Below are 12,547 nucleotides of genomic sequence, written 5' to 3'. Positions count from 1 at the left end.
CTAATCACTTCTTCTGAATGCTAACTTTCCAACACATACCTAAAAAAGCCTCCAACATGAAATAAGAAGTGGACATTTTAAAAGGATTTTCCCCTAGTTCAATATAGCACAACAGAAAGCTATTAGGACACTGCAGGTATGTTCTAAGAAAAAGAAATTACTTTAGATATATATAGTTAAAACATACGAGGAAACAGTAGAACAATCAGATAAAGTATATAACTCCTAAAAACTATAAAGAATATAAATTGTATTAAGGGAAAATAATATGTAGCACTATGGTAGATTTCTGGTAATTTAAGCATTCTAGCATTTTAACTCTGTGATATACTAACAGAGAGAGTATTAATTTCAGAGAGTAACTTTTTTCAAATGTGATTTTTATAAAGTTTCTACAACATTCTTAACTATGATTGTAACTTCTACAAACCAAAAATGTCTTCCAGTACAGTGCACCTTGGTAAATGATACAGATCACCAAGAAAATAAGATCCACTTAAATAATTCTACTGAAATACTTTTATCCCACTATGCAATGGATCTATTTTGTACATAAATTTATGGCCACAGAAAAGGTAATACAAACTTCAGTGCAAAATAAATCAATGAAAACAAAAGACAATAAGGTCTATTTTCACTCCAACTTAACCACTAGAATGAAATCAAACTCATCATTCAATGAATATACTCAGAAAACAAATTCCACTTATAAAGATACTATTTCTTACCTTTCCTTGTTTAACAATATAATAAGGATTGCTTCGAGAAAAACCAGCACTTTCAAGGAGATTCATCACATCATTTTTCCTGTTGATAAACAATTAAAAATTTCAAACACATAACAATCCAACTATAAGCAAAAAGAGTACACTAACTCCTGAGTTAAGGTGCATGAAGGAGTACAGAACAGTCATTTCACCCTTCTGTTCTACCAGCCTCAGAGAATCTTCTGATACTTATGTTTATGCTCTAAATTGTGATTTGTTGAACATGAGGCAAAAGTACCATATATGAGGCAAGTAAAAGAATACTTTTAGTCTTTTGTATAGAAATTACAAACGTAAAGAAAAATGCTTACGTGACCATTTTCTTGTCTAAGAAATACTGATCCTTTTTGGCACCAATAACTCTTCTAAGTGAAACTTCCTCTTTGTCGATCTAAGAAAAAAAGGAAAAGCCCAAAGTTAAATCTAATAGTAAAAGTGGAAACTTTATAGTTAATAAGGTCATTTCAGAGTCCCTCACCATAGCAATTATTTTGAAACTTCAATCATCTCACTAAAGATATGCCACGAATACTCAATACTATGACAAAGACATTTTTTCACAATGGCTTGCACATTCCCATTTGTTTACCAGAATATTCATTACAACTTTAAGACAAAATTAGTATGTAAGCTGTAGTTATTTTAGTATGAACTAAATTATAAAAGCCTAAGTACAACTATAAATAAGTGTTTCAAAGCATGAAAAAAGTTAGTTGCGTCAATAAAATTCTCAATGTTACTACTGAAAAGAAAAAGCAGTTACTCACTGGCAACCGGTTGTCTGAATTGTCAAAAATAATCTCCACAAAAGCAGAAATAACACGAGGTCCTGTACCCTCCTAAAACATGAGAAAAATTAATATGTTGCACAAGTGGGATTTTCATATTCTTTAAATACATTTAAAGTTTAGTGCATGGTAACAAGCCTGATTCAATGGAGAAACATTTCTATCAGACTAATATACACCCCTCTTGCCAAAGTAGCAAACACTGGATTAGGATAATAAAACTCAACCGAACAGCTTCTGATTCTGAATTTTAAAAATGAGAACTATGCAAGAGATGTCAAAGTTAGATTTACATCGGTCTTGTTCTGCATATCACCTCATTAGAGCATAAGACCCCAAAGCCACCCAATTTTACCTATTTGCTAAAATATAAAACACTTTGAGGCTTCTCTCTTATAGATTCACCTTAATGCTAGAAAGGAGCCCTAACAAGTCACATGATAAAAACTGTCTTTTTAAACATTTGAGATATTCTATATAGTTTTAAATCTGCTATGAAAACATATGCATTTAACATATGGGTCACATTCAGACCGATTTGTGACCCAACTACTTACATACCAAGCCCAGATAATTTCTAGATTGTGAAAACTGCTATTATGTAGTAGTTCAATACAATGAAGAATGATACCTAAAGAAATTATTCTTTTAATGCTAATCTGAGAAACCTAAAGAGAGATTTTTCTATAGGGAATCAATCCTGATTACTAGACTAAAAATTCAAATGTAAGAGGTGGGGGAGGGAATTTCCTGGCAGTCCAGTGGTTAGCACTTGGTGCTTTCACTACATGGCCCTGGTTCAATCCTTGGTTGGGGAACTAAGATCCTGCAAGCCACACGGCGCAGCCAAAAAAAAAAAAAAGAGTGAGGCGGAGAAAAATATAATGGTTAGAAAAAGAACTTTAAGTCTGAGAGATACTGTGGAGATATATTGAAGAATCTCGCTTTCTGGTCTTAAAATTAATTATAAGCCATATTTAAACAAGACATGGACTTCCCTGGTGGTCCAGTAGCTAAGGCTCTGCGCTCCCAGTGCAGGGGGCCCAGGTTCGATACATGGTCAGGGAACTAGATCCCGCGTGCTGCAATGAAGATCCTGCATGCCGCAACAAAGACCCAGTGTAAGTAAGTACATAAGTATGTAAGTAAATAAATAAAGTTACATCATTTTATCATAGCCTTTTATACTTTCTTATCCTAAAATCAGTTTATTATTCATAATTATCTAAAGAAAAATTCTAACAATTTTCATTACTATATACTGTCTTTCATATTGGATGTTACCGTTGTTACCAAATGATGTTACCAGTTAAGTATAAATATGGCTAAAAGTAACTTTATGTTGTTTAGTTTGTAATGGTTGCTTTTCTATGCTCCCAATTAACTTATTTATTTACTATTTATGTAGGCTACACTGGGTCTTGGTTGTGGCGCATGGGCTCTAGAGTGCATGGGCTCGGTTGCTGCAGCACGCAGGCTTAGCTGCAGTATGTGGGATCTTAGCTCCCTGAGCAGGGATCAAACCTGGGCCCCCTTCACTGGGAGTGCAGAGTCTTAACCACTGGACCACCAGGGAAGTCCCCACAATTAACTTCTGATTCTGAGTCTCAAAGTTTCTAATCCCCAACCTAACTTTCTTCTTTCTCAGCAAACCTGCTTCCAGACCGTTACCAGGCCATACTCCTAATAAAGAATTTATATTTATATGGAAGGCATATCCATCCATAGGGAACTCACACAATTTTCTTACCATTATATAAAATTTAAGCCTTTATCCTGCATTAATATAGTAAGCTAAATTTCACAGCAGAACAACATACGTAAGAGACACACTGTGCCATGTTCACAAAGGATCTGAAACTTGAAAAAATAATTTTGTTTACCAGAATTGACAATGTATTTTTAGAAGTATTTAATATCCATAAAGCAGTCTCACTCACATGTAACAAAGCCAATCTCTGTTCCGGACGAAGATGGCTAAACTCATCACTGAGAACAAACTGAATTGCTAGAAATACAAAAACAACTATTAATAGGATCTAAAAAAGGATTTATGCCTTAGTCATAATTTCCCATACCTTCACAGAATACAGTATATCAGGTAATGAACAATGCAGATAAAGTAGATTACCTGTTTCATATAGACAAAAGGAATGCAGAAAATTTGCCTGTACTTCAGACTAATCAGCTAGGAAATGATGATACTAGAAAAACATTAAGTTTTCACTGAAATATTTAAGGTAAGAAAATAAAAACACTGAAATACACGAACAGACAAGTAGAACTAAGGTGTACCTCTTGATCAAAGTATACATGGTTAGGTTTCAAGCTATAGTTGCTTTTATCCACTAGATATAAATAATATAAATTAAAATATTTAACAAAATAGGATATATTCCTATAATATCCTTAATTGCATACTTTTTCAAAATAAATAGCACTAAGTAGGAAATGTTTCAGATTTCCACTTTCTACTGCAGTACTTACTTATCCTTTGTCTTCTGTAAGGAGCCATTCCTGCTTCCATAGGATGCCTAACTGGACCACCCTCTCCTAGAAATGGAACTCTTTACTCAACTATTCTATTCCCAGTCCACCCAAGAGAGCTTTGACACTCTAAAAGAGGGAGTATGTATATATTAATGTGTATGCTGGGGGTGGAGGTGGGGATTGGTTTTCTTTTATAATCACCTTGGAGGGGACAGGTTCAAACTGCCCTCATCCCCCCTGGAGATCAGGAAATATTAATACTTCCACTCCAATCCTACTCTTCTCACCATCCCCAAATTACAACCACTGATGGGGTAAAGAGTACCCTTTAGCTTTATAAGTAAACAAGGGATAGAACCTTTGCTATTACTACACCCTCCTTTTCCTCAAGCACTACTAAGAGGTTCAAAATTTTTTCAATCTACTCCTTGTACAGGCCAAATCTGTTAAAATATTTTTTCTCCCCAAAGAATTTAACAGAGGCATTACTATGCTTAAACGCATTTTATATTTAGAGATAGTTTTTAAAGCTCTACTTACTATCTTCTGACAACAACTGTCTTTGTTGAGTCTAGTTTTTTACACCCCTCCATCTTTTATTAAAATAATTGATTTAGATGAAACAGATAAGCCATTTTCCATAACAATATTAACTATTCTACTGCACTTACATTCTTTGAATCTCTCTCTCTCTCTCTGCATTTACAACATTTATATACAGCACTCAAGTTTAGAAAGCACTTCCATACATATTATCTCATTTGATTCTCACAACCCATCTAAGGTAGGCAGGGCAAATACCTCTGTTTTTAAACTGAAAGAGTACTTTGAGAAGTTAACTGTTTTGCCCAGTCTCACATGGCTAATCACTAGAGTAGAGCTCAGATTTTTATACTCTAAACCCTCTACATTAAATTGCAACCTCATTTGAAGAAGTATTTCTTGTGTTTCATGCAGACATAACCTCAGATAAACTACCATAAGATACCTAGGTCTTACTATGTTTAGAATTCAAAAAACAATACCTACCATAAAAAAAGTTACTTTTTCCAGATCCATTTCTGCCCACTACAAAATCAAAAAGTCCATGTTATTTTGTATAAAAAACAATAAAACTTTACAGAAAGTATTCAAAAAATATAAAATCCAATTTTCTAACATAACATCTTAAAAACTGAAATTAAGTACAACAGAACAGTGAACAACAAATCAATAAACAAAACAGCTTTAACTACCAGATGAGTACAATTTTTGCAGTCTTCAGATAATTTTTTTCTTAAAGGAATTTATTTCATTGTTTATTTTTTTGCTCTTTCCCAATACTTTAAAATTAACAGGAATAACTAAATATACTACCTGGTTTTCATGATTTATAATCATTACAATGGACATGTAATTCTATTTAATTGTATATAATAAAATATTTTTAACAATTTAAAGATTCACATAATGCTAAAAATTTAAAATACTTAAACAATCATTTAAAAATTTCAAACCATTTCCATGTTAAACAGTTTCTGATCAGCCCTATACATCATGTATAGTTCTTAGAATCACAAAAATATAGACAACTATGAGGCACTTTTTTTTTACTACCTGAGTTCAGAAATAAGCAATTCTATACATAAAAGGATATCAAATGTTTTAGATTTAATGAATTCATTTGAACTTCTTTTGTTTAACAAAATTTTCATTGTTAAGAGTCATGAATAACTATGCCACTCTCTCTCTCAATCTTGACCAATATCCTGAACAAATTAGCCCCAAAGTCATCACCTTTAATCCAAGATAAATTCTAAAGAAATCAGAAATGAAGTGCTTTTAAAAAAAAAAAAAAAAAAGGCATATAACAAACACAGAGGCCAGCCTGAAGGGGGCTTCTATTAGCTAAATCTAGGACAATCTGAGCACCAAAATAATTAGATGAATTATAAATTAGTGCTGGGGCAGCGGTGGGCGGGAATAATCCATGAGTCCATACTGATAATAAAAAGATAAATATATAGCTAAGGAGTGAAGATGTTTGATTACAGTAGAATACCAAGTGGTAAATGTGAAAGGAGTGCTGGAAATGGAACATCATCATTCTGTAACCATCAGAATAAAGGCAAGAATTATCAATGAATGCTAAATCTAAGGGGGGATTTTGATAAGGAGCACAATATGTGCATAGTCCAAAAGTCTCTCCCCATCTCCATATTAGTTGCAAAGGAGAAAACACTAACTATACAGTGGAAAAATTGGACAGAATCTCTACTCAGTGATCAAAATTATCATCATCAATAAGAAGAAGATGGATATCATGTGCCTCCAGGTGGATTCACCCTGAAAAGGACACATCATTTATGTAATATTTTTCAAAAATAACATTGTAAAAGACAAAGGAAGGCTGTGGAAATTATCCAGATTAAATGAGACTAAAGAGGCATGACAACTAAATGCAACGCCTGATCCTAAATTAAATCCTGTACTAGAGGGGGAAAAATGCTACAAAGAAAATATCTGGGTCAGTCAACATAGCTAGAAAATAAAATAACATTATTGTACTGATGTTAAATTTACTGACATTGATAGTTACACTGTGATTATATAAGTAATATCCCTATTCTTAGAAAGTACACATTGAAGTCACAGGTAAAGAACCATGATGTACATAACTTACTCTAAGGAAAAATAAGTGTGAGAGCGAGTGCAAATGATAAAGCAAGTGGGGAAATGTTAACAGTAGATTTGGGGGACTTCCCTGGTGGTGCAGTGGTTAAGAATTTGCCTTCCAATGCAGGAGACATGGGTTCGAGCCCTGGTCTGGGAAGATCCCACATGCCGCGGAGCAACTAAGCCTGTGCGCCACAAGTACTGAAGCCCGTGTGCCTAGAGCCCGTGCCCCACAACAAGAGAAGCCAGTGCAGTGAGAAGCCAGCGCACCACAACGAAGAGTAGCCCCTGCTCACAGCAACTAGAGAAAAAGCCCATGCGCAGCAACGAAGACCCAATGCAGCCGAAAATAAATACATTAATTAAAAAAAACCCCAAAACAGTAGATTTGGGTAAAGGATACACAAGTAGTGTCTCTGTACTGTTTTTAATTATGCAACTTTTCTGTAAATTTGAAATTATCACTAAATAAAAGTTTTAAAAGGTAATTTATCATTAAAAAATTACAGAAATAGTTCAAACCATAATCCATTCATAAATAACTGAAAAATGTATAATTTCCCTAAGAATTGCTCCTACCCACACAGTGGAGTGCTACAGAGCAATTTTAAGGATGTTGAATACTTAATGATAGGGAAAGATATTTCAGTTTATTCTGAAGGAGAAAAAAATAGATTACCAAAAGATTACTACAAACCAATTTTTATTTAAAAAGGCGTACTTATATATATGTACACAAAAACTGAAGGGGTATTGAGATAGACCCAGTTTATGTGTGTCCCCAGATTCACCTGCCCTAACCCAGGCCTTGGCTGCCCGTCAATAGAAAGGCTAGTCTCCCAACACCTCAGGTTGTTTCTGCCTACCGTGGGGATGCATTCAGATCTGTGAAAACCCAAAGGAGGTTGCAGTTCCCCAACCACTCCAGGGGGGTTAGTCCCCAGAGTAACACAATCCAAAAGCACAGTGTGGGGGGGGGGGAGAGGGGGAATCAATGCCCTATGTGGTAAACTTTGACCAAAGAGAGACAGAAGCCAGCACATAAAACCTTCTCCATACCTCTCCCACCTGAGCTTTCCAAGGTGTGGTGGGTTTACAAAGTCTGTCTGTAAGTTATCCAATGTGACCGCAAACCAGGTGTATCTTCTTTATAAAGCTATGACCACTACCCCCCACAACCCCTTGCCCTCAGACTGCTCCCTCCCATTAAAGCCTTAGCAGCTAAGCAGGCTCGGGCTCTTTTCCAGGAAACCACAAGCTAGCTCTGGGGAGAAGGATTACAGTTTAAATTTTTTCCTTTTAGCTTTTATGCTCTTTATGTTCTGTAACTTCACGTATATTTCTTTTGTTAGAAGGCCAGGAAAAAGGTAAACTTAAAAAGGTTTATGGTTCTTGCACTTAAACATCAAACATTCAAGTATCAGCACATGAGGTATCTTGTGTTTTTTTAAGGGTCAAAATCATTAAACAATCAAAGTGGTAAGCTTTCAAAAGACATTTTTAGGAACAATCTCACTGTATACTATTTTTGGTCTTTCTTATATGATTAAGGGACCTATTTTTAAAATATGTTAAACAAAGGCATATTATGTTTTTTCAGTTAAAACGAAAGAACTTTAAAAAGCAGAAACTAACACACCATTGTAAAGCAATTATACCCCAATAAAGATGTTTAAAAAAAAAAAAAACGAAAGAACTTTTAGATAATGTCCTTTCTAACTGTGACTATTAACAATCTTAATGTTGCAACCAAAGCAGTAGAACAGCTGTCTGATAATAGCTAAAACAAAAATACTTGATAGGCCCTAAAGATATAATTTAATCATCCTAAGTAATAATGGCCATCATTTTACAGTTCATTTATAAAATTACAGTCAGTCCTCCAAATCCCAAATCCCTGTGCTTCACACCTGGGGATTTAACCAACTGCGGATTGAAAATATTCCGGGTGGGGGCGGTAGGGGAACTTTCCAGAAAGTTCCAAAAAGCAAAACTGGAATTTGCCACAAGCTGGCAACTATTTACACAGCAGGTATATTGTATTTACAACTATTTACAGAGCATTTACATTGTATTATAAGTAATCTAGAGATATGCTTAGGTTATATGCAAAAACACTAAGATTTTATAACAAGTTTTATACAAGCATTCAGGATACCAAGGGACAACTGTATACAATTGACATATTAAGATATTTATCCACTTTTAATTTGTAAGTTAAGGAAATAATATAAATCTAGTGATTATTCATTTTTCTCCGTTTCTAAAGATTTTTTTATTGACGAAAATCAGAAGGCACTTATAATCAAAATGTAAGTAAAACTCTAGTACAATCAAGCTACCCTTATGGCACACCAATTCAATTAATGATTCTCCAGTAGGCAAGGCAGAGGGAAAAGTATGTTTTCTTTATTCCCAACTACAAAGTTGCAATTGATGTACCAAGGGCAGGTGTTTTCCTTGCCCTCAATTTTTAAATTGTATTATATATTCATTTATTTCAAAATAAAGTATGATTCTCCAAGTTTCTCTGGGAACATCAGTATTCATTGTTCACTCTTTGCTGATTTCTCTATGAATCTCACCTCACCCATGCTATGGACTGAATTGTGTCCCTGCCCCACCCAATTCATATGCTGAAGCCCTAACCCCCCTATGTGAAGCTTTTTGGAGAAGGGGGTCTTTGGAAGGTAATTAATGTGAGGTTAGGAGTGTGGGGCCTTTATGGTGGGATCAGTGCTCTTGTAAGAGGGTGAGGGAGAGGCTCTAACAAAGAAGGTCCTGTGAGCATGATGGAGAGGGAGGCCTACAGAGCAGTGAAAAAATAAATCCCTGTCGTTTGAGCCACCTAGTCTACGATATTTTGTTATGGTAGACCAAGCCGACTAGCATGCCAATAAACTCTGTGAGGACACTGTAGCAGAAATCTATGTCAATAGCAATCTTTGCTTTTTTGGTGTCTAGAAGCACTCACTTCACCTATCCTTTAAAAACTCAGCAGTGTCAGAAAACACTTTTGCTGTCTGTACGAGCAAAATGGAACCTTATCATCTGAAGAACCTATAGATTAACTATTATATTGAAAGGCAATCACCATTAGCCCCTTGTCCTCACACAACTGCCTTCTCATTTAATCTTCCCAACAGCCCCATGAGATGTATATCATTATTTCCACTTTGCAAATGATAAAACTAAGCAGCTCAGGAAGTCAAGTTTGAAGAATACACGGCAGAATTGGGATTTGAACCCCATTCTGTTACAATTCAAAGTTTATGCTCTTCCCACCAACCTGTGTAGTCTGTCCTTAGACATGAGAATAGGAAATTAAAAAAAAATCTGAGAACAATCTAATTTGTGAAAAAAGAATGGTCACCTTTGAAATAAGGCAATAGTGTCCACTTTAACTAGAAAATGACACACCAAGAAGAGCTGAAACGCTAAATTTAGTGTCATTCAGTATAAACTTAAATCTGTCAAAACATACACATGAGGCTACCAAATAAAAATGAGTAATTTATGATGGTCTTATTCAAGTATCTTAACCGTATAAAGGAAGCAATTTCATTAGTGCAGATAAAAAACAGAAAAGTAACTTCATATAGAAAAAAATACACATATTTATGTAATATTCAGAGACAATTCCTGTCTCCTTAAGCCTAAACACAGGTAGGATTTAAACGGCTGTAGAGACATAAATCTGATCTAGTAAACCATGAACACTTACCAATAACATTATGTTTTGAACTGAAGGGATCTACAATTGTTTGATCTCTATAACTTCGAAAACCCTGGATAATAACCTAATGAATAAAAGAGAGATTTTTTTCAGAACACACCCCAAAAGAAATAACTTCTAAGCTAACATTTTCCTTCTGCACTCCTTCCCGTTCTGGTTTCTCATTTAACGCAAGACAGAAAAGCTTCCATGTCCTAGAAGAAAAACTCATTTTGGAAAGTGATTTAAAAAAACTTCTAAACAGCCCGTTTATCAGTAACCATTGCCACTGTTGCTTTTTTAAGAGTTATAATTAGTAACCTGTTAGGGAACTCTCAAAATCAAGCACCCTGTATACGGTTCGTTGGAACGCTAACCCTTAGAGGGCCGTCTAAAAGTCTATCAAGTATGCAGACCGGCCCAGCTTTCCTGGGCGCCCCTGTCAGTCACACACTCGGGCCAAAAAGAGCCGCCGTTCCAGGACAGGACTGCCTGGAGCCCAACACCTCCAGCAGAGCCACTTCTCGTAAAGAGTGTGAAGGGGCTCATCTTTGAGGTGGACTCCAGCGCGGGAAGACCATTCTGACAGAAGTAACGACGGAATGAGGCGGCGCTACACATTCAGCAGGAACGAGAAGCCCTTTCACTTCTCCGGTTAAGTCTGGAGACACCCCAGCTTGGGCCTCAGGGGCGTCCCCGGAGCCGGGGAGACCCTCTCTCCACATATCCCACGCAAAAGGCCCACGGGGGGCTAGCCGGTCCCGCAGCACACGGCCGCTTCTCACCCTCCCGGGAAGGCCCGGCTCCCTCCAAAGGGCCCCGCCCCGCCGACCCCTCCACCCCTCTCCCCGAGAACCCGCCTCCCTCAGGGGAGCGCCCTGCGGGGAGGCCTGGGCTGCAAAGCGGCGCCCCAATTCTCCGCGGCCCCCGCGCTTGCAGGCCGGGGCCGCACCCCTCCCACCCAGTCCCAGTCCAGCCCCGCGCCCACCCTGCGGGGAGAAGCGACACCCCCGCCTCAAGGAGCGGTCCTCACGGGCCCGTGAAGGGTGGGAGGGACGCACAGGCCTCACCTGCTTTATGTACATGGTTCCTCGCCCCGAGCCGGGAAGAAGGCCTCCCGCGAGAGAACCAACAACTCGGCAGCAGGATCAGGTGAGGCGCCTAGGAGACCCCTCCCCCCAAAGCGCCGCTCTCTCCCCTCTAGCCAAACAAAATGGCGGCGCCCAAGGAGGCGGAGTCCCCGCCTCGGACGGAACCACCCTCGCAGCCCCCAAGGAGCGTAGGGGGAATCAAAGTCAGATCTGCTCTTTCTTTTTGGAAGAAGGAGCCCTTCTTCAATGTCTTTAGGTGAATTTCACTTGATTCCTCAATTTTTAGATGAGTTTTTCCTGAGAATTGTCGGAAGCTTCACTCGGACAAGAGCCTTGATCGTGAGGTTGGTCCGTATTCCCTCCGAGCGTGGAGCCAATGGTTTCGACCACAAGGGGGGAAAGCTTCGGCGCCAAAGCTAAGACTGGGAGTCTAAGGGCCAGTAGCGGTGCGGGCAGGTGCCCACGTGGTCTCGGGCTGTTTGGAAATACGGTGCTGGCGCAGGTCCCCGAACACGGAACGTACTGGACGCGGGTGGGATTCGGTGTGCAGAATCCCTGCTCCTCCACTATTCTCTCTCTCGCTCTGGGAACTTATATAAATTTAGAATTTCTCCCCCTGGGTATGGACCGCCCAGCCGCAGGACACCCCAAATGGACTTGACGCTCTAAAATTAGTTTTAATAATGTCATAATTATTAATACCCCGGGCGATTTTTACTGCTCTGCCAACTGCTATAAATCTAGGCAGATTGGACAACTGCAACAAAAAGAGATTTAGGTAAGAGGAAAAGCTACCCTCCCCTCCCTTTTTATAACAGCCTAAAACATACGAAGTGCTAGTGGCAACCCTGGGTGTATCTGATATGTTATCAATCGTAGGGGAAAAACATATTGTTAGAAATTGGATCTCCGGGTCCCTGTAAAATTACCTGCCACTCAGCAGCCACTCAGGTTGGTTGGTCCTCGCCATCCCTCCCGCTGCGGCTGGCAGTTCTAGACCTTATTCTTTCTAGATTGAACTGTTTCTAGTAGCCTCTTAAC

The 12,547-nt window shown here is 38.0% G+C and overlaps 1 protein-coding gene across 1 annotated transcript in view; it reads right to left on the bottom strand.

The window, feature by feature from the left end:
* Positions 1 to 11,613, bottom strand: part of SMC3 (structural maintenance of chromosomes 3) — a 32,346-nt gene extending 20,733 nt beyond the window's left edge. The window contains exons 1-7 of the mRNA XM_024756061.1: positions 11,486 to 11,613; positions 10,425 to 10,500; positions 5,075 to 5,113; positions 3,496 to 3,563; positions 1,535 to 1,606; positions 1,079 to 1,158; positions 729 to 807 (exon numbers count right to left, since the gene is read on the bottom strand). Of these exons, the coding sequence (XP_024611829.1) occupies positions 729 to 807; positions 1,079 to 1,158; positions 1,535 to 1,606; positions 3,496 to 3,563; positions 5,075 to 5,113; positions 10,425 to 10,500; positions 11,486 to 11,500 (429 nt within the window). The 5' untranslated portion in view covers positions 11,501 to 11,613. The remainder of the gene's footprint in view (positions 1 to 728; positions 808 to 1,078; positions 1,159 to 1,534; positions 1,607 to 3,495; positions 3,564 to 5,074; positions 5,114 to 10,424; positions 10,501 to 11,485) is intronic.
* Between the last annotated feature and the right edge of the window lie 934 nt (positions 11,614 to 12,547).

The sequence above is a fragment of the Neophocaena asiaeorientalis genome, unplaced genomic scaffold, assembly GCF_003031525.2.
Source record: "Neophocaena asiaeorientalis asiaeorientalis breed wild unplaced genomic scaffold, Neophocaena_asiaeorientalis_V1.1 scaffold85, whole genome shotgun sequence".
In the NCBI taxonomy this organism is placed as follows: domain Eukaryota; kingdom Metazoa; phylum Chordata; class Mammalia; order Artiodactyla; family Phocoenidae; genus Neophocaena; species Neophocaena asiaeorientalis.
The sequence above is the reverse complement of the archived record's forward strand: the minus strand, read 5'-3'. Positions and strand labels throughout refer to the sequence as shown.